Here is a 21,104-nt window from a genome sequence, read left to right on the forward strand (position 1 = left end):
AACTTCATGTTAGGCTTGGTTAATATGCACATTTTCAGAGTTTTCGTTTATCTTATTTTATTCTATTATTTTTGGTCTGTTCTTTTTTAATTATAAGTAGCACAGTATGTTTCATAAAAAAAAAAAAACATGCAGAGTTGTTTCGTGTTCGATAGCGTATATTTATGTTTTCATGTGCCTGACTTTGGGTATAGGTTTTGCAGTCTGTTCCCAAGGCCCAGTAGTCTCTCTACACACCATACACCTCCACATGTCACCACTTCGACGCTACCACCCACCGTCCATAATGAATACATGCTCCCTAATACAGGACTGGTATATTGGTAATAGCTGAGGTACTCTTACGACATGTCGGCTAGTTTTCTGGCAATTCGCCCTCTGCCTAATGAAACTGAGTTCCTTAAATTGTTCCCTGCCTCAGCCGGGTTTCGAACCTGGGTCCAGTAGGAGTGGGAGCCACACCTCTCTACCGATTCAGCCACCGCCTCCCCTAGAGGTGTGTGACCGCTTGGAGTATATTTCTTTTCAGTAATCAGTCTTTCCCATTACAACATATACAATTGCATAAAGCCTCTCATGAACAAGCTCACCTCTTATATCTGGTTGGGAGAAACGAGTAGGCTACAGGTGTTAGCAAGGTTCGACGAATCTCCACCAGATCTTCCACCTGCAATGCATTTAATGTCCATCATAATTTGTCACTCAGAGTATATATTTCCTGTAATGTGCAGTATCAGTCAGTAACCTAATTAATTACAGAAGGAACACCATATATCCTCGCCATCATTGTATTAATATTCACGAAATAAGTGGTACATATTGTCTGCCATATATGAATAGAATTAAGTTTTAATTTTACAGTAAGATGAAAAAGAATACCACGCCCTTCTGAACCTGGGTCTCTGTAGAAGAAGCGATCATCTCTCTTGGAACTCCAGTTCTATAAAATTTTGAATTCTCTCTTCTGCCCAGCTGCAAGATGGGAAGACATTTAAAGAGAATGAAGATGAAAAGTGCCTGGAAACCTCTTATAAGTTTAATTATGGAGAGTAGATGATCAAGGGGTACACTTCTGTATACTTGCGATGAGATGACACATAGGATCCCAAAGATAAATGATTAGAGATGCTGCAGAGATCGTGTAGGCCTACCACGAACAGACGCCTTCAGGGGAACAAGAATGACATACGGTAAAATGAACAAACCTCTGCCCAGCTGCGTGTTGGAATATGTCGGTAAGTGAAGTTAAGAGCCTCAGATAAGGTATTCAGTAGATTGTAGTCCATGCCGGAGTAGGTGGTTGTTTTGCCTGTCACCGTTACTTTCCAATAGGGCTCGTAGTTCAGCACAGCAACGTCGATTGTGTTACCATGGAAACTGGAATATTATCACAGTTCCTTCTTACAAACTGACTGAAAATATTCAGCCTGTTAGTACTATGACATCTTGATTCAGTTAATTCTGACTGAAAATAATCAGCCTGTCAGTACTATGACATTTTGATTCAGTTAATTCTTCCTACTACCATATTAATCATTACAGTTTAGAAAGGACTATTCGCACTGATTCTTCTTATATCCTCACTATGGGAAGGTCTTATAAGCTGGACAAGATCAGTAGATGGTAACAAGAATAAACCTCAAAATTACAATATCATACAAAAAATGCTACTCCTTCACCATAATAGAGAGAGTTCTCAGTTCAATAGCAACGTTTCTTATCCTTTGACGTAGGTTGCATAATTACATTCTTGTATCCAGTATATTACCGGTAGTCTAGTTGAGGTGGTTATGCAAAAGGAAAATATACCTTATAAACCATGATGCCTGTCTCATACTGTTACTGTATTCCAGAAGAATGAAGGTAGGAAATATTGACAGTCATATTCGCACCTGTAACAGGCCACATTACCTAAGATATTTTTCTGGAAAGATTGTGAGTGGCGTAAGATAGTGGAGACCTCTTTCGGGGATCCAGGAAGCCACCTGTATTACCTGGGCACCGTCGGGGCTGAACGGTAGGTGAACCAATAACCTGCACCTGTTCAACGTGATTATTATTTATAAAGTACTTAGGTCAATTTTCATTTGAAAGCACTGAGAAAAGGTATGAGTCATAATGATATTTAATACAGTTTCTGTTTATTTTCAAAAACAAAATTAGAATTATTGAACTTTGTTAGTTAACTGTCATCAGTGTAGCTGGTAAGCAGAATCCAAGATCTTTAATTTTGGATATAACGAATGTGTTTTTGTTTACAGATATTATAATGGCAATTTTATTAAACAGTTCGTAGAAAACATCGACAAATAGGCCCTACATTGCAGCATTCACAACATGGCTCCATCATACACTTCTTCATTTATGGCATTACCACCACTGTAAATTTTGCATAATGTTTTTGTATTGTAATACGGTTGTACTTATGAAGTTATTATCATAATATTCATTACTATTAACCATCTTCAACTGAGGAGATCTTCTAATAACATATGGCACGCTCTATCACTGCCTATTCTTTCCCTGCCAAGTGACTGTATATAATCGGTTCCTCCACTTATATCTGTACTTTCGTCATGGTTTTCCACTATAACTAACCCAAACAGTTAGAAGGTGCCCCTATATAAATACTCTGACTAAGGTTAGGATATTTATTTCAGGTTGGGAAGGAGCCGTGTGAAAAAGTGTAAACTTATACATTCAGTTCATCAGCTTTGCAAAACAAATGACCTCCCCATAACTGCTCTGATGAACACCACTTTCTTGCTAGTGATGCCGAAGATAATGCTCTCTACGCTTCGTGAAAAGGAAAGCCAAATTTGAAATTGACAGTTACATTTTTTTCTCATAATTAGTATTCTAGCAGGCTATTGACAGGTTAACTGGGTGATGTAAGTTCAAGCAATATGCATTTTTTTTATTTGTCCATGGGCAGATGTGCCTATTATGAGGGATTCTTCTAGCCTTAAGCCACGTGTGAGGGAAGGTGGTAAATTAGATCGCTACCTAATTTTCATTTCTTCTTACTATAATGAATGTACGATTGGAAGGAGACATAGATTCAGGAGAAAGAAATGGATATCAGAGGAAACGTGGGATATGATAAAAAAGAGAGGTGAGGCTAAATTGAGGAGTGAGATGCAATGCGTTGATGAACGAGAGATTGAATTAGCAAGAGCTGCGTACTGGAGTTTGAATTCAGAAGTAAGAAGGTTAGGTAGGAGAGATAAAAGAAGATGTGTGGATGAAAAGGTTGCAGAGACTGAAATCTTAATAAACAAAAATGATGGACAGAGTCAAAGAATAGCATATGAATCGATTAGAGAACTGAGTGGTAATGCAGGTAAACGCAAAGAAATACCAGTTAGAGACAGGGAAGGAAATTTATTGACCAAAGATGGAGATATTAAAAATAGATGGAAAGAGCATTTTGAGACAGTTCTTAATAGACCAATACCACCAGACGAGGATATACCGTCTGCTCAGGAAGATTTAAATATAGAAACAGGAGAGTTGAGGCTTGCAGAAGTGGAGAAAGCAGTAAAACAGTTAAAGAATAATAAGGCACCAGGGGAGGATGGTTTATTTCCGGAAATGTTTAAAGTGGAGGGGAATAGATTAATAATGATCTTGACCAAGCTATTCAATAAGATATGGGTGACGGGGTTACTACCATCAGTTTGGAAGAATGGTGTAATTGTTAAAGTTCCGAAGAAGGAGACCTGAGTGAATGTGGTAATTGGAGGGGAATCTCTTTGTCACCGATAGCTTTGAAAGTTTTCAGTAGAGTGTTGTTAAATAGGTTGGAGCCGGTGGTTGAGGGTATTCTGAGGGATGAACAGGCTGGTTTTAGAAAGGGACGTGGTTGCAATGATCAGATCTTTATAGTTAGGCATTTGATGCAGCAAGTTAATGAAATGAGAGTACCGTTAAGTCTTTGTTTTGTTGATTTTGAAAAGGCTTTTGATAGTGTTTCGAGAGAGACTATGGGGAAGATCATGAGACATTATGGAATACCAGAGGAGTTTGTGAGGGTCATTATGAACATGCATGAGGACACATTTTGTAAAGTGATGGTTGATGGTTGTCTGAGTGATTCGTTTGAAGTCAAGTCCGGAGTAATTCAAGGTGGTGTTCTATCGCCTTTACTATTTATATTGGTCATTGATTACATTATGAAACGCGTTGGAACAGAAACCGGTGCAGGTATACTTTGGGGAGAGAACAGGAAACTTTTGGATTTAGATTATGCAGATGATATAGTTTTGATTTGTGATGGGCCAGAAGAGATGCAGAGAGTGTTGGACTGTTTGGTGAGTGAAGGTCGCAAGGTGGGTTTGGTTATTAATTGTGGAAAAACTGAAATAATCAATATGAATATGGAAAATGCGCAGGAATGTGTAATTGGAGGTATGGTTGTAAAGCAAGTTGATAGGTTTAAATATTTAGGTACTTATTTAGCCAAGGATGGTTCTTTGAACTTTGAATTCGAGGAAAGGTTAAAGAAGGCTAATCAGGCAATGGGAATGCTTAAAAATATTTGGAATAATAACAATTTTTCTGTGCATACAAAAATCAAACTTTATAAGGTAATGGTTAGGAGTATCTTAATTTATCGACACGAGTCTTGGTACAGCACAGTGACTATGGAAAATAAATTCTTGGTGTTTGAAAACAAAGCACTTAGAAGAATATTAGGAGTTAAGTGGTGGGAAAGGATACCAAATAGTAGAATTAGAGAAATAAAGGGAGTGCAGCCGGTCGATGAATATGTTAGGTTCTCACGATGGAAGTGGCTAGGACATGTGTATAGGAGACAGGGAATAGTACGAGGTACACCAAGGTGGGTGGCACTTGGTAGGAGAGGTAGAGGAAGGCCAAAAGAGACGTGGGTGAGGACAATGAGACGGGAAGCTGGAGATGAGTGTTGGGGAGATCTTGAGGAGTTAGCACAAGATAGGATGTGGTGGTGTGAGTTCATCGAGGCCCTATGCATCCCCGTGGGTGCCACAGGAAATGATTGATTGATTGATAATGATAACGCCGTAGACTGCGCACTGATTGCTTACCGTTTCTTACGTATCCTTATTCTACCACTTGCGAGCGAGGATAAAATTTGGAAATTGCCTGTATTACTATTCCTGATGAAAAAGATCTGTTAAATGAAGATGAGTGGGAGCAACAAAGTTTGGTAAAGAAATTTGGAAGCGTGAGGCACAATATTTAAAGATATAAGTAAGGAAAATTAAACTTGCGGATTATGAGAGAAACGAAGTCATGGAGTGCATACTGAGGCGGAATGGTCAGGACATGGAGGTCGTAGATGCCGTCATATAAATATGTAATGTGATGTGCAAGGATGGCAGTTTTGAGGATGAACTGCGAAAAAGATATAAAAAGAATGCAGGGCTTGAGGGTACAGTGAAGGTAATTACAGGGAATGAGGTGAGAGCAGGAGTAATGTATATATTCCTTATAGAGCAGCGTTATGATACCCATACCTCCTGCTGGAAGTAAAGCTTGGACTCTGGCAGAAGGACACAGGTCAAAGAGTGAGAGAAATAATATATCTGAGAGGTATGTGTGTGGAGTACCATGGTGACTCAGAATGACAAGTGAGGAAGATCAGGAGTATTGTGGTATTCATATTGATGTCTTAGATGGTGTTTGGAAAAAAAAAATCATTATGCTGGTTTATCATATGGAAAGAACAGAGATTGACGTGTGTGTTGGAGGAAGAAAGGTGGAGAGGAGACCGAGGACTACGTGGTGTGGTGGAGAAATAGACTAATCTAGATTTTTTTTCTTCTTATTATTAGGAAAGTCTGACGGCAGAGGATAGTATGACTTAGGGGCAACTTCTTTTTTTGATCTGTCTCTACCTCCAGGGTTTAGACGGCTGGCTATCGATAGATGGATGAGCATTACTTACCGAGTGCCATTTTCGACCAAGGATCTTCAAAGCTACAAGCAAAATCACTCTTTGATATAATACTACATAATAAAGCAGTGGTGAATAAAAATATATATAGGCTATCAATCTTCTGGATCCATGGCATGGCATTTTTTTTTTTTTTTTTTTGTGCGAGTGTGTCCGACTCCCGGCATTGGCTTCACAGCCTGTTCTGAAGGCCAAGTAGTCCTCCTACATACCATCCACCTCTGCATGTCACCATTTCGGTGCTAACACCCACCGACCCCTTCGAGTACATGCTAAGGCGGTCTCATACAGGACTGGTGTATTAATATTAGCGGGGGTATTTTTATGACATGTCGGCGGGTTTTCTGGTAGACCAGTAAAGTCTGCTTTATGAACTTCAGATCCACTGTTCCCTTCCTCAGCCGGGATTCGGACCTGGGTCCATTAGGACTGCAGGGCACTGCTCTACCGATTTAGCAATCTCCTCCCGCAAATTATACCATTACACCTCTGTTTTGATAAAAGAAAGCATATTGATGTATATGGAAACATCTATTGTATGCTCTTACTTTTGACAGTACAATCTGTTCTGGTGCATTTACCCTTTTGTTTCCAAAGTAGGGTTGATATTCATTGTCATGGTGTTCATCATGGAGAAGGTCCAGTGAGACGCGAGTAAAGCCCAGAGGTCCTCCCTGGGCAGGCGAGTGACCACCAGGAGCCTCGTCGACCACACCAGGAGGCGGCCCTTGAGGGACCACTCGGCGAAGGCAGTGAGGAAGACTGGGTCGTCACTCACCACCACCACCGTCACGCACCATGACACCTGCCGCATCTGTTTGTAATACCATGCTGAATATAAGTCTAATATTCAAGAACTTGTTTCTTGCTTTTATAGTGCTATGTACTGATTAAAAGAAAGAGTTATACCAACATATGGATACTGCGTTATGTTTCCATTCGTGGCTATATCTATTTGAGCTTAATATTTCCAGCGCTCAGAGAAAACACTTACTAAACAGGATGGTAACAATGAAAATACCAACGAAATTTCTGTACACCAAATAAGTCAAGGCTCTCCAGCTGCTACTTTACTTGTCCCATAAGTGTGCAGGTCTTACGGGTAATGGGATCTTATTACTAATGAAGTGCTGCTCAGAGGTATGACTGATCCCCTCGCTTTAAATATGTGGACTGTGGAATGGAAAAAAGATGCATGCTAATCAACATATCGCATATATTGCGATCAAGTGGTAGTAGAGTAGACTACTGACCTCATGCGTGTTGAAGTATTGCTCATCTTGAACATGTACAATGATAAGGACTGAAACTTTAATACACCACGCCCACAAGACCCACTGATGTCATAAAATCACATGCTATCTCTAAACCATTTATGACTGAGGTAGCAACATCCAGTTTCAGTAAATCTTTTATTGTACCAGCACCCATACGATTGCATCTGAGTGTATTTTGGCAACTGTTGCAGGCAGAAAAGTTAGTAAACCTATAAAAAAAAAAAAAAAGAGAATCTGTTGGCTGTACGGTGGTTCATTCTGAAAGTTGGTCATAAATAAGTAATTATAAAAACGTCAATACATCAGCGCTTCTGCTGAGCTGACTAACTATATTTGGTATTAAAAAGAATTTTTTACAAAGTAAAGGCCCGTGGACTGAAAGGGTTAGTAGAGCTTACAGTTTGTAGCACTTTCATCCCTATGCATCTTGTCTGTTCGATACAGAACCGACCTGTAATTAGAATTTTGAAAAATCATTCACTGTGTCCACAAAAAGATAACTCAAAGAAAAATGCCCAGAAGTTAACAGTTTCTACGGAGTATGCTCATTACACAGGTACAATTTACGAAGGACTTCCATTTATTTTGAACCTCGTGAATTAGTTGCTGTATTTCATGGTGATAGTTGGGGTCGCCCAGCAACCACTCACTTAGTGTGGCGGTATTCTGTGTTAGGGTAGCTCCACATTGAGTGACAAACCAAATGATTTCCTGTAAACAAGCGAATCATTTACAGCGCTGGGTGGTACCCTTATAACTAACCCACACGTGTTCCCTACGTGACAACAAGTGGGTTGGCGGAGGATAAGTGCCCCTTCCCGGAACACAACTAAAAATACAAACAAGAATCCTCGGATTAGGACTGACCAACAGGTGACGACTAAGGACCAAGCAAAGGATGTGGTATACATTGCAACATGGAATGTAAGGGTTGCGAATGATGATGTGAAAGAGAGAGAGATTGTCCAGGTTCTTAAGTGTGCAAAAGTGGACATATGTGGAATAACTGAGACTGAATGGTTAGGTTAGAGTGGGAGAGAGTGGGACTATGGATGGGGCAAATGCGCGGGAGTACTATAGGTGAGAACGAGAGGGCATAAGAAGGAGTATGTATCGTTGTGTGCAAGAGATGGAAGGAGAATGTAAGAGAGTATGATCAGTTGGCTCGAGGATTGCGTAGGAAAGATTGAAAACAGGACCACAAATGTGGGCAATTGTGTTTGTGTATGTGCCAAGATAAGAATGTGCAAATAGAGTGAAAGAAGAGTTCTGGGCAAATGTGGAAGCACGCTTGGATAGGTTTGAAAGGAATGAGAGAATGTTTTTTATTGGAGATATTGATGGAGAAGAAGGGAATGTGAAGGTGAATGGAGTAGTTGGTGAGTGGGGTGTGCCTGCAGATATGGATGATAATGGCAGTGCTGTAGTGGACATTTGTGCGGGGAGGGGGTTGGTGATAAACAATACCCTCTTTAGACACAAAATGATCTACAGGTATACCTGGCGAGTGATGAGAAGGGTGGGTGTGAACTGAACGAACAGAAGGCAATGACTGATTGTGTGTGTGTGTGTGTGTGTGTGTGTGTGTGTGTGTGTGTGTGTGTGTGTGTGTGTGTGTGTGTGTGTGTGTGTGTGTGGATGACAGAATAAGTTGTGTAATGGACGCAAGGGCATACAAAGGTTGGGGGAGTGGATTTCCTGATCACCATGTGGTGGTGGTGACAGTCAAGGTTCAAATGCAATGAAGGAAGAGAGAGAGGGAACTACAGGAGGAAGTATTCCATACAAGGAGGGTATAAAGGCTGCAAAAGGATGGAAAAAGGCCGAATGTAAAAGAGAAGTGGAGGAGCGATTGAGTAAATATAATTTGCAGCCGATGAGGTGGGGAGTGGAGGGAGGTGGAAGGGGAGCGCAAGATATTCACAGACGAAATCCGTGCAGCATGTGAGGTGGTGTGTGGGGTGAAGAGAAGATGAAAGGGGATGCAATGAAAGGGGGTGCAATGAAAGTGGATGCAAGAGTTGGTATGGTGGGATGAAGAGATGAGACAAGCTGTGACGCAAAAACAGAAAGCAAATAGTGAGTAGTTGGGAGGCAAAGACGTGAAGGAAACTGAGAGCCAGAAAAAAGTTATATGTAGAAAGGAAGAGAAAGGTGAAAATATTAGTGAGAGAGAGTAAAAAGAGTGTGAATGGGGAATTTGGAAGGAATCTGAGTGTAATGTGGAGGGAATGTAAGATAATGTTGTGGAAAGAGGAAAAGAAAGTAAGACAGGGTGATAAAGAAGTTCTTATGAGTAAAGATAAAAAGGTAGATTGCTAGTGGAGAAGGATGAAAAACTGAGCAGATGGAGAGAACACTGTCAGGAACTGTTCAACATAGGGAATGAAAGTGATGCGACGATAAATGGCTAAGGAATGGCTGGGAGAAGGAGAGAGGTGAGGAAGAAATCATTAGGATGGAAGTAGTGGAATAGATGGAGTGTGTGGTGAAATGTTGATGTATGGGGGAGAGTTAGTAGTAGAATGGATATGGAAGACGAGCAGATTGGCCTGGGAGGAAGGTAGAATCCCGGGAGATTGGAAGTCAGTAATAATTATTCCCCCGTACAAAGGAAAAGGGGAAAAGAAGTGTGTGGTAATCACAGGGGCATTTGTCCTCTTAGTGTAGTGGGAAAAGTGAATGGTAGAATGCTTATAGACAGAGTTAGGGAAATAACAGAGGTATTAATTGGTGAAGAACTGGGAGGTTTTAGGAGGGGACGAGGTTGCGTAGATTTGCTATTTATTCTTAGGTCTTTAGTGGAAATGTTTCAAGGGAAGGAAAAGAACTTGTATGTGGCTTTCATGGATTTGGAGAAAGTATATGACAGGGTGGATAGAAAAGGAATGTGGAAAATTTTAAGAATATATGGTGTAAATGTGAAGTTGTTGAATGCCGTGAGGCGTAGCCTATGTATGAGGGGGCTAAGACTACAGTGCATGTGGATAGTGAATCGAGTGAATTTTTGTATTTCAATGTTGGATTCAAACAAGGATGTTTCATGTCTTCATGGTTTTTCAAAATCTGTATGAATAGGTTATAAATAAGATACAGGACAGGGTAGTGGATGTTGGAGCATCCCTAATGGGTGAGGGCACCCTTTGGAAACTCCCTGTACTATTGTTTTCAGATAATACTGAATTGTTAAGTGAAGACGAAGGGGAACTGCAAGGCTTGGTGAATGAGTTTGGAGGTGTGTGTAAAATACGAAATCTAAAGGCGAATGTAGGAAAGTGTAAAGTTATAGTCTTCGAGAGAATTTAGGTCATTGGATGTACGAGGCTGGATGACGAGGGAATGAAAAATGTGCGTGCATTTCAGTACTTGGGTAGTGTGACGAGTAAGGATGGAAGTTTGGAGGTTGCAGTGCTTGAAATGGTACAAAAAGGAATGGCTGCTGGTTCTTTGAAAGCATTGATAAGAAATACCATGGAAGTAAAAAAGTCGCTGCAAAACAGTATTGCGATACCAACTCTAACATATGGAAGTGAAGATTGGACCTTGTTAGAAAGAAACAAGTCAAGAGTTAGAGCAATGGAAATGAGTTATTTGAGAGGAGCATGTAGAGTTATATGGAGAGACAGATTGACAAATGAGGAAGTCAAGGAGGGTTGTGGTGTGGATGTGGCTGTGATAGAAAAAGTTAGGAGAAATAAACTGAGGTAGTTTGGCCCTGTGGAGAGGATGAAGAGCGAGAGACTGACGACGAGAGTGTATGTGAATGAGCTGGAGGGGGGAAGAGGGAGTGGGAGGCCAAGGATGAGATGGAGGGATGGAGTGGAAAGGTATATGAGAGACGAGGTTGTGAGCTGGGGGGAGGGCATTGAAATGGTGGGACATAGGGCGACATGGAGGCTTTTTGTTTGTGGCCAGCCCTTACGGGATTATGGCTTCTGGCAACAGATAGAAAGATGGCAATAGATAGAAAGAAGAGAGGTAGATAGATGGTTTCAAAGATCCTTCCTGGTGTAGTGGACAAGAAGCTACCCGGAAAAGGGGTGTACTAAACATCAACTGTGTGCATGGTTGATGACTTCACGAGTGTTCTGTAGCGTATTTCTGGTGAGAGATGTAGTGGACTCTGCAAGGATCTCTCCTTGCCAAGCAAATGTATATGGCCCACTGGTTCTAGGTTGGGGGATTCCCAAACTTCGCCCTCTATCAGCCATTTATAAAAGCTAAGTTATATATTCTGGTAGAAACGGGTGCCAGAATGGATGTTTGAAGTTCAGATTCATTTTTCTCCTGTGGTGACTTGAGTGCGCATGGTGTTAATCGAATGTTTGAGGTAAGGAAAGCCTGGAAGTTCCTAGTTGGTAAAATATCCATGATGCATGAGCGTGAATACACACTTGTCACTCAATGCATTTCTGGTCCAGGTAAAGTATGGTCTACTCTACTGGAACACTCAGTTTAATATGGCATGCCGTAGGCTACCGTACCTGGCGAGCCCGGCCAATCAACAGGGACAGCTGTGCCTGAGTTACGTTTGCCTCCAAACCGTCCTTCACAACTTCAAACACACCCAGACCCCATGCTGATAGCAGCTCGTTCATCTATAATGAAAAATATCTAGCTCTAATCACACATAAACTACAACTATGCCTAGTCTACAGGTTATGTTTGTAAAAAATTTGCAAATGTAAAATACAATATCATCGTCACACGTCACATCTTCTGTTTACTTTTCAGTGATTTTTCTTAAGACAACGAAGTCAGCTTATTATGAACGTCAGATTCGGATGTTGGTAATACAAATGCACAAAAACACAGTATATAAAATCTACTACAGGTTAAAGGTAAAAGCAAATTTCATTATGTGTGTGCGAGCGTGTGTGTGTGTGTGTGTGTGTGTGTGTGTGTGTGTGTGTGTGTGTGTGTGTTTCTCTTGAGGGGTGCGTCATAGCTCACCATACTAGGAAAACATGTTGGCATGAGCCCGTCTCAGCACTGACTATGGCGAATAGCAAGTCTCCCCGATTATATTCTTAAAAATATCGAGACTGGACCTCAAAAAATATATATATATATATATATATATATATATATATATATATATATATATATATATATATATATATATATATATATATATATATATATATATATATATATATATAATATATATATATATAATATATATATATATATATATATATATATATATATATATATATATATATATATATATACCTCCCTCTCTCTCTCTCTCTCTCTCTCTCTCTGTATATATATACATATATATATATATATATATATATATATATATATATATATATATATATATATATATATATATATATATACCTCCCTCTCTCTCTCTCTCTCTCTCTCTCTGTATATATATATACATATATATATATATATATATATATATATATATATATATATATATATATATATATATATATATATATATATATATATATATATATTCTAACTCCAGAAATGACACATGTCCTTCGTGAGCAAAATACACTGGTCTGAAGGTCGCAAGAATAATTTAGAATAATTTGGATTTGTCGTAGCTGAATATCTTGTAATTTGTTCCTTTATGTGAAAAGAGTGATAACAATAGGTTTTACCTGTTTTGTTGTTAACTTTTTTTTTTTTCAGCTGGGTAACGTCATCATTTTCTGTCGTGTTAAATAAATGAAGTACGTGCGTGTTTGGTAATGTGTCAAGGGGGCTAACCTTTCTGCTGTGCCAGTTGATAAAGTCTTTTCGTATTACTGACCATTTTTTTTTGCAGCGGCTTTGACCACAACATTATCCCATAACTTTCACTGCACCTTTGACATTCACCTTGAATATGGTGGTGTGTGATGTAGAGCCCTCAGAAAGAAGGACAGCGTAACACTTGTCTTGCAACAGAGTCGACAGTACTGAACCAACCATCTGGGCTGAGTTTTGCCAACACGCCCTTCAAATCTGTAGATGTATTAATTGTAAAACATACTTCCTAAGGGTAGTATTTACCTGGGGTTAGAAGGCTTTATATCATCAGCTTATTAACTACAGTATTTATCTTGCAGTCTGCACACTGTAACTGTCTGCGTACTAAGCGCAGGACTTAACAAAGACATTAGGTGGTGTACATATTAGAGATGAGAATATTATCGTGCTCTGTGCATAGACAAAATGGAAAGACCCAAGTAATCTTCTTATCCGACAAAAATACATTACAGTGTTTCCTTCGTTTTCTCCACAACGTTTCTTCAACGTGGTCTTCAACTTGTCGCCGGTCCTTTATTTCTTCAGTTTGCATTAATATTGGCACAGCTGTCCATTGGTCACTTAGGACCAGACATCACTTCCTTTTTTTTATTCACTATCTTATAGGCTTTCTAGTGCCAAGCGTTAAACCAAATAAAGAGGAAATTTTGATTTTGGGGAAGTATGTTAACAAACTATCATGTCACTATGCACAGAAGCATGTCATTATGCTATAGATGTATTGAGACCATCTTGCACTCCATTGCGTATTTTGTCATTTTTTAAAAACTAAAATACCGAGCAAAGTATTACCATGTTTGGAATGATCCATAATAGTGAAAGAGTTAATGAAAGTAATAGCTTCTCCCATCATCTTGAAATTTCTCAAGCTACAGTAAAAAAGAAATAAATTGGACACAGCAAAAACAACAATCAAAATTTAAGGATATGACCGTTCTGAAAGTCTTCATCTAATTATACTAGGTCAGAGTGAGGATTCGTTTTTTATTTTATTATTATCCGAGTCATTAACTAAGTGTGTGCGTGTGTGTGTGTGTGTGTGTGTGTGTGTGTGTGTGTGTGTGTGTGCGCGTGTGTGTGTGTAATACAAGAATATACCTGGGGAAGGCATGAGAGATAGGGCTGCAGCACAAGACACAGACACAACCAACAGGAGGGCTTGAGTGGACTTCATGGCATCCTTGTCTGGTCACTGCTTTCTGGAATATACCTTAATAATTACATGTTATGGGGATGATTCTCTCTCTCTCTCTCTCTCTCTCTCTCTCTCTCTCTCTCTCTCATGTGGAGGGGTAACGCCATAAGTCTGGGATTAATTGAACCCACAGGTCTGCTATATCTGATCAGAGCTTGAGATATTAAGAATAGCTCTTACTGCGAAATTGAGTGATGATGATAGATGATATAATTAGGTTACTGAGCTAAGAGAGGAAAGAGATAAATGTATGCCTGACGACTTCACCTCCACATTAACTCGCCCCGTCCCGTCGATGTACGGGTACGTTGCAACGATTTGCATTTGTCGGTCCCGGCGACGTACCAGTACGTCGTGCAATTGCCAGGTCCCTAATTTGCACAATTTTCAATTTTCACACGTGATTTTTCGTATGTATACACGGGACACCTTCCTCTATTCCTCTACAAGATGCCAAGCAGGGACAATGCCTTACACTGCATAACCTCCCCCCTCCCCCCCTCATGCCATTGTCTTGGCAAAGGACCTGTTACCAGTGACCTGGCTAGTAAATATATTCAGGGCCAGAGTGATTCCCCGATTGATGACAATGTGGAGGACAATGTTTACATAGCATTAGAAGAAGAAACAGCCAGAAATAATGATCAGGTAATGTGGCAAAAAAAGGTCAGGTATGGTGATTAGTTAGTGAGTGAAACAATGCTTATAATGCCTTTATTACTGCTTGAAAGCCAATGTACTCTCATACTACATATACATTCGTACCGAGTAAATAAATAAATACCATTTATGAGTGGATAAAATAGTTACCCTCCCATAGAACTCGTTTTCTTTGGTGCCAGCTTGTTAGAAAACCCAGTCAGGTAAGGAGGAACTCCTACCTGGATTGGGTATTTTAAACCTCAGGTGAGCGATTTCTCTATGAATTTTCGATGTTTCTCACCAAAAGCGAAGGTTTTAGCCAAAGAAAAATTTTTCGAAAATACCTCGGGACTGGGGGATGTCGGAGGTGCGGAAAACCTCGGGACGTGACGGGTTAAGTGAACAGAGATTGAAGGGGATGGAATTACAAGGAGACTTGTTGACTATGATGAAGGTGGGAAATCAACCTCTTTCATTCACACCCGAAGATGACTTCGTGTCTGGTACGTGTATATGTTTATATACGTATACAGTAAATATAAAATCAATATCAAGCGAACACGTGAGGACAAACTTGTTGAAAACCCGGAAGGGAATCAAAGAACAGGACCACTGGGCTTTCCTTTGTAATTATCTTTACGGTAACGAAATATACAGAGGAAGGCAGGCTTTCCATGTGCAGTAGGACCCTCATCAATGAAACATTTTCAAATGAGTACAAGCAATAAACCAATGCGTCTGGAGAATACCCTTAATACGTCCTTGTCTGTCTCCTAGGTAAAAGACAAGTGGAGTGAGCCGCTCCTAGAGATGCTCTTCCACCCCAAAATTTGTTTGGCCTGGATATTAATATATATATATATATATATATATATATAAATAAATATATATATATATATATATATATATATATATATATATATATATATATATATATATATATATATATATATATATATATATATATATATATATATATATATATATATATATATATATAGATGACTATTTTTATATTGCTTCGCACTTTTTCTGTTCTACATGATTCAGGCCAAAGGGTTGAAAATGACACATGTACATGCACGATGTGATACGTTTTCTTTTCTTTCTCTTTTTTTTTTTTTTTACCTTATTCCTTCATCTTCCGCCTTTGCTTTCCTGAGTTTCCTATTTTTATATTAATATCATGTTCTTATTATTATTATTGCTTTTAATAATAATAATAATAATAATAATAATAATAATAATAATAATAATATTATTATTATTATTATTATTATTAGTAGTAGTAGTAGTAGTAGTAGTAGTAGTTATTATTATTATTGTTATTATTATTACTGTTATTTCTATTATTATTACTCGAATTAAGGCCGCCTTTGGTGGTCTTTCCGCTCGACATCAAAAGGCCAGAAATAAGTCATAACTCGAGAACCTGTAGCGCCATTGAACTGGATTTTGCTTTATTCTTCCTGTTACAACATGTTAACGGTACCTTGCTATAAAAAAAATTGCGCTACAGTGCGCCGGTTTTGCTGTATTACTGTCGCAAACGAACAAATCAACAAACACACAGAAATCAGATCATTATAATATAGATTATCATTATTATTATTATTATTATTATTGTAATCATCATCATCATCATCGTTTCATTTCGTTTTTCGTTATGGAAGGCTCCAGCATGTTTGCATGCATTGGTCTTGGTCTCCTAATGGCAACTCTCAATGCTGCTCGATTTCTGACAGCTTCCCTATTTAATCCCATAACCCTGAGGTCACATTAATGACCTCGTCCCACGTAACTTTTTCGGTCTACCTGTTACTACCCTACCCCCAGCAATAACACTTCTCACTTGCTGCACTCAGTTATCATCCCCCATCCTCTCCACAAGCCCAAACCATCTCAGTCTACCTCGTCATCACATGACTAATATACTCCAGTCCTATCTTACATCGCAAATCTTCCCTCGTTAACCTAGCCCCCTCCAACCAGGCCTTGCACTCAAGGATGCACTGCACATCCACCTTATCATTTTCATTTCTGTACGTTAGAACCTGCGAATATCTTCTTCGCCCAGGTCTCACTACCATACAGCATGCCGCATACAAAGATCCCATAGTATGAAGGGAGAGCCCTCTCAGTGTCAGGAGAGGCAAGAGCTCCCTGAACTTCTTCCAACCACTCCTCACTTTAGCCACAGAGCAATCTTTAGCACATAACATGTCTTCCAAATAACAAAACTCTTCCACACACTGAAGCGACTCACCAGCAAGTTCAGTGATTTCACGCCTGGCAATATCCACATGCTCTCCTCGACACACCGCACACAAGAAATTGGCATTATCTCGCAGGCGGTGGCTGAATCGGTAGAGAGGCGGCTTGCAGTCCTTTTTTTTTTTTTTTTTTTTTTATGTGTCCGACTCTGGGCATAGGCTTCACAGCCTGCTCTCAAGGCCCAGTAGTCCTCCTACATACCGTACACCTCTCTACATGTCACCACTTCGGCACTAACACCCACCGTCCATATTGAATACATGCTAGGGCTGTCTCATACAGGACTGGTGTATTGGTATTAGCGGGTGTATATTTACATGTCGGCGGGTCATCTGGTAGATCAGGAAAGCCTACTTTTTATGAAATTCAAATTCTTAAACTGTTCCCTGCTCCAGCCGGGATTTGAACCTGGGTCCATCAGGACTGCAGGCCGCCTATCTACCGATTCAGCCACCTCCTCCTGATGGACCCAGGTTCGAATCCTGGCTGGGGCAGGGGACAGTTTAAGGATCTGAATTTCATAAAAAGCAGACTTTCCTGATCTACCTGATGACCCGCCGACATGTCTTAAAAATACCCCCGCTAATACCAATACACCAATCCTGTATGAGACAGCCCTAGCATGTATACAATATGGATGGTGGGTGTTAGCGCCGAAGTGGTGATATGTAGAGGTGTAGGAGGACTACTGGGCCTTGGGATAGGCTACTTCCTCCGAGATATAGGCCCTGAAACCTTTGCCCAGTGTCGGACACAAAAAAAAGAAAAAAAGTCTACCTCTCCTGTAATATCACTACATCTCTTAGGCACCCACTTACCACAAACACTGCACAAGATGGACTTACTTCCCACGCCCTTGTGACAAATCGCACATGGCCACTCTCCCTCTTCTTTGATAATACTGCCCCCAGCCCGAGATACCATCACTTTTGTTCTATGTGCCCCATACCATCTCTCCACTTCCTATATCTTTCCTTTCCCTCCCTTTCATTCTCTCCAACCATCACCAAATCATCTGCATACAATATCTCCCACGGGAGTCCATTTCTAGTCATGCGAGAGGGCTTCAAGTACAATATTAAACAATAAAGGGCTCAAGACTGACCCCTGATACACACCAACATTCACGGAACACTCATCATTTAAATCTCCATTCACCCGTACCTGGGCGTGAGCATCCACATACATGGCCAGTCCTCGATTCTAAGCATTCTCATTGCCCACCTCATCACCTCTTTAGGGACACTGTCAAAGGCCCCTATATATTTCTCCTGAAGCTGTCGAACAATGAATATGGCATCAGTGGTCCCTTTGCCTGGCACAAACCCAAACTGCATCCCATCAATATTCACTCTCTCTAATCATTCCATGTAGAACTCTCTCCATTACCTTCATTATCTGGTCTAAAAGTTTTATGTCTCTAAAATTTTTTCTTTTTCCAGGGCATCACCCCTCCCCTTGTACCCATTTACAGTAATATTACTCTCTTCAGTCAATCATCTGGGACAACACACTCTTATATAATCATATTTATCAGGTCTGTGACTAACCTCATTCCTGTATCTCCTGAGGCTTTCAACATATCAGCAGTCAACCCAGAAACAACTGCTGCCTTCCCCATCTGCATCCTGCCTATTGCTTCACTCACAGTAGCAGCGTCAATCAAAGGCCAAGGACCAAACACTGGATCAACTGGCTCCAAAACCTTCCCTGTCCCAGTCAAACTCCTCATTCAGCAACCGGCTGTAATGCTCTCTCTATGCGTCTTTAATATCCCCACTGCTCACCACAACCCTTCCTTCATTACTCTTCATGCATTGCTCTAGGTCAAGGTCACCAAAGGTCAACTTGTTGACCTTTAGCAGCCATTTTGGTGACCTTGACCCCGAGTGCTCATTTTCGAACTCGTCCAAGATTTTGGCCATATCTTGATGCCCTGAAAGTTTCATGTTGATAGGTTAAGCCATTCATGAGATATGTTGTGTACCTCTACACAAACAAAGCCAGCCAGCCAACTTCACAACTGAAAACATTACCACTCCAGTCGCTTACCACCCGCTTTGTGATGTTGGCTGCCTGGCTCTGTTTGTGTGTGTTTTATATCCTCAAATTGAGCCAAATCAGAAATGGAGGTGCAAAATTATGTGCTGGGGAAAAACTTTCCGGCTACGTGGATGGTGAGATCCCATTATGAGATGGCTTCTAGTTATTATTATTATTATTATTATCATCCTCATCCTCATCAAGTTTCTGACCTTTCCCATGTGAGTTAACAACAGTAGACAGGTCTTTTGTAGCACCCGTCTAGCAACAAACTCTCATCCCTTTTCTGTCCAACTCTCTAATGCAAGAGTTAACCGTTACTCCCAGTCCTTCATTTATGCAACAGGTCAACACTGGAACTGTCTCCTTCTGTGTGTATTTCCTACTTCCTACGATCTCCAGTCTTTCAAATGCAGTGTGTCCAGGCATCTCGAAATGAACGGATCTTGAATTTGGCTCTCTTTTGTATTGATTTTGTTTTTTTCTTGGAAGGAACGGTTTGTGGGCTCTTGGCCTTTGGTTCCTTCTTTCTTGCATAATATATATATATATATATATATATATATATATATATATATATTAGGTTTGACTGGCAGTAATGTTGGGAGGGGTTGATACGGGTTGGGATGAGAGAGTAACATGGTCTAGGAGTGGTGTAGGTGTGGGAATCAATAGGGTCTGGCAAGGGTGGATGATGTTGGTGGGCAAGTGCTTAAAGAAATTGTCTGTTGTCCTAAAAAAAAAAAAAAAAAACGCGAGTACAATGCATAGCTGGGGACAGGAAATTGTTTAATTATTTGACAATGATTAACCCTTAAGTGGCTAACCAAGATAAATAATCCAAATTTCTTCCAATTTGGAATGTAAATTCGTATTGATAGTCTTTAGATTACAACCAGATTTTACAGGTAACAGTTTTATTTGTATATATTTTTGATATGTTCCCAAACTGGAAACGTTGGCATTTACATGCTCCAAATATTACCCCAAAAAGGAATATGGAAATATTCTTCGCCCTTTTTTAGTTTATTTTATATGCAGGGTTGGAAATTAATTTTCCTGTCATGATAACATTAAATTCAAATTTATTTCACTAAATTCTGTTTACTGAACAGTGCACACTCTAGAAATATCAAAATTAAAACTCCCCACATTCCTCTTTGTCAAATATTACATCACGCATTAAAATTTTGATGGAAGGACTCACTGCACCTTTGATGTAATATTTTTAAACATTTTATGCACTACAGTCGTGTGTTCTTCATACATAAAGTAAGTAAGTAATAAGAACTAGCACCAAGCCCAAGAGGACTATATGGCACTAAAACCGATGTATAAAAATGACGGGTATGCTATGGTGCACTAAAAGCAAAGGGGAAGGCGGGGGAGACACTAAATGTGAGGCAAGATACGGGTTTGAGATAGGAAGCGCATGAGGTGTGTGATGGAAAACACAGGGGATTCGCCACTTCATACATAAAGTGCATTTACCTTGAGAACATGTCACCAGAAAGTGAATGACTCCATCATATCTCACTGCTCTGGCTGGCGGTGCCGATGGCACTCGAAGTTTCTTCCTCATCTCTTCAACCTGTATCATACCTCGTGCAATTTCTCTCCTGGACTGAGGGTGCGTTGTAGCTACAGTTGGATCAATATTTTGGTGGAACCTAAAAGCAGCTATTACTGCCATATTCGGTATGTATGAAAAATGTCCCCCGCCGCTTTTTTTTTTTTTTTAAATGTAGGTTTGGTCTGTCGGATACCAACTTTCTGTCGCAGACATCAACGCCTCTTATTCCTTTATTGTATTTCTTGATGAATATTGTTGGGAGACTAGTTTTTTGCTTTCTTTCTTCACATGCCTTTCTGCTGTTTAAAGTGGATTCACACCAACCTGTAAAACTGTGATGTTTCCATTGTCAGCAGACTCTAAGAATCTGCGTCTGTTGAC

At 40.0% G+C, this 21,104-nt stretch overlaps 1 protein-coding gene across 1 annotated transcript in view; it reads right to left on the reverse strand.

Moving 5' to 3' along the window:
- Nucleotides 1–21,104, reverse strand: part of LOC145397141 (uncharacterized) — a 93,660-nt gene that overhangs the window by 43,394 nt on the left and 29,162 nt on the right. Inside the window, exons 6-10 of the mRNA XM_080270338.1 lie at nt 11,703–11,816; nt 6,523–6,755; nt 1,912–2,040; nt 1,206–1,377; nt 591–667 (exon numbers count right to left, since the gene is read on the reverse strand). Coding sequence (XP_080126464.1) covers nt 591–667; nt 1,206–1,377; nt 1,912–2,040; nt 6,523–6,755; nt 11,703–11,816 — 725 coding nt within the window. The remainder of the gene's footprint in view (nt 1–590; nt 668–1,205; nt 1,378–1,911; nt 2,041–6,522; nt 6,756–11,702; nt 11,817–21,104) is intronic.

This window comes from Coenobita brevimanus, chromosome 40, assembly GCF_032717465.1.
Source record: "Coenobita brevimanus isolate Jiangsu-jjx chromosome 40, ASM3271746v2, whole genome shotgun sequence".
NCBI classification, from domain to species: Eukaryota; Metazoa; Arthropoda; class Malacostraca; order Decapoda; family Coenobitidae; genus Coenobita; species Coenobita brevimanus.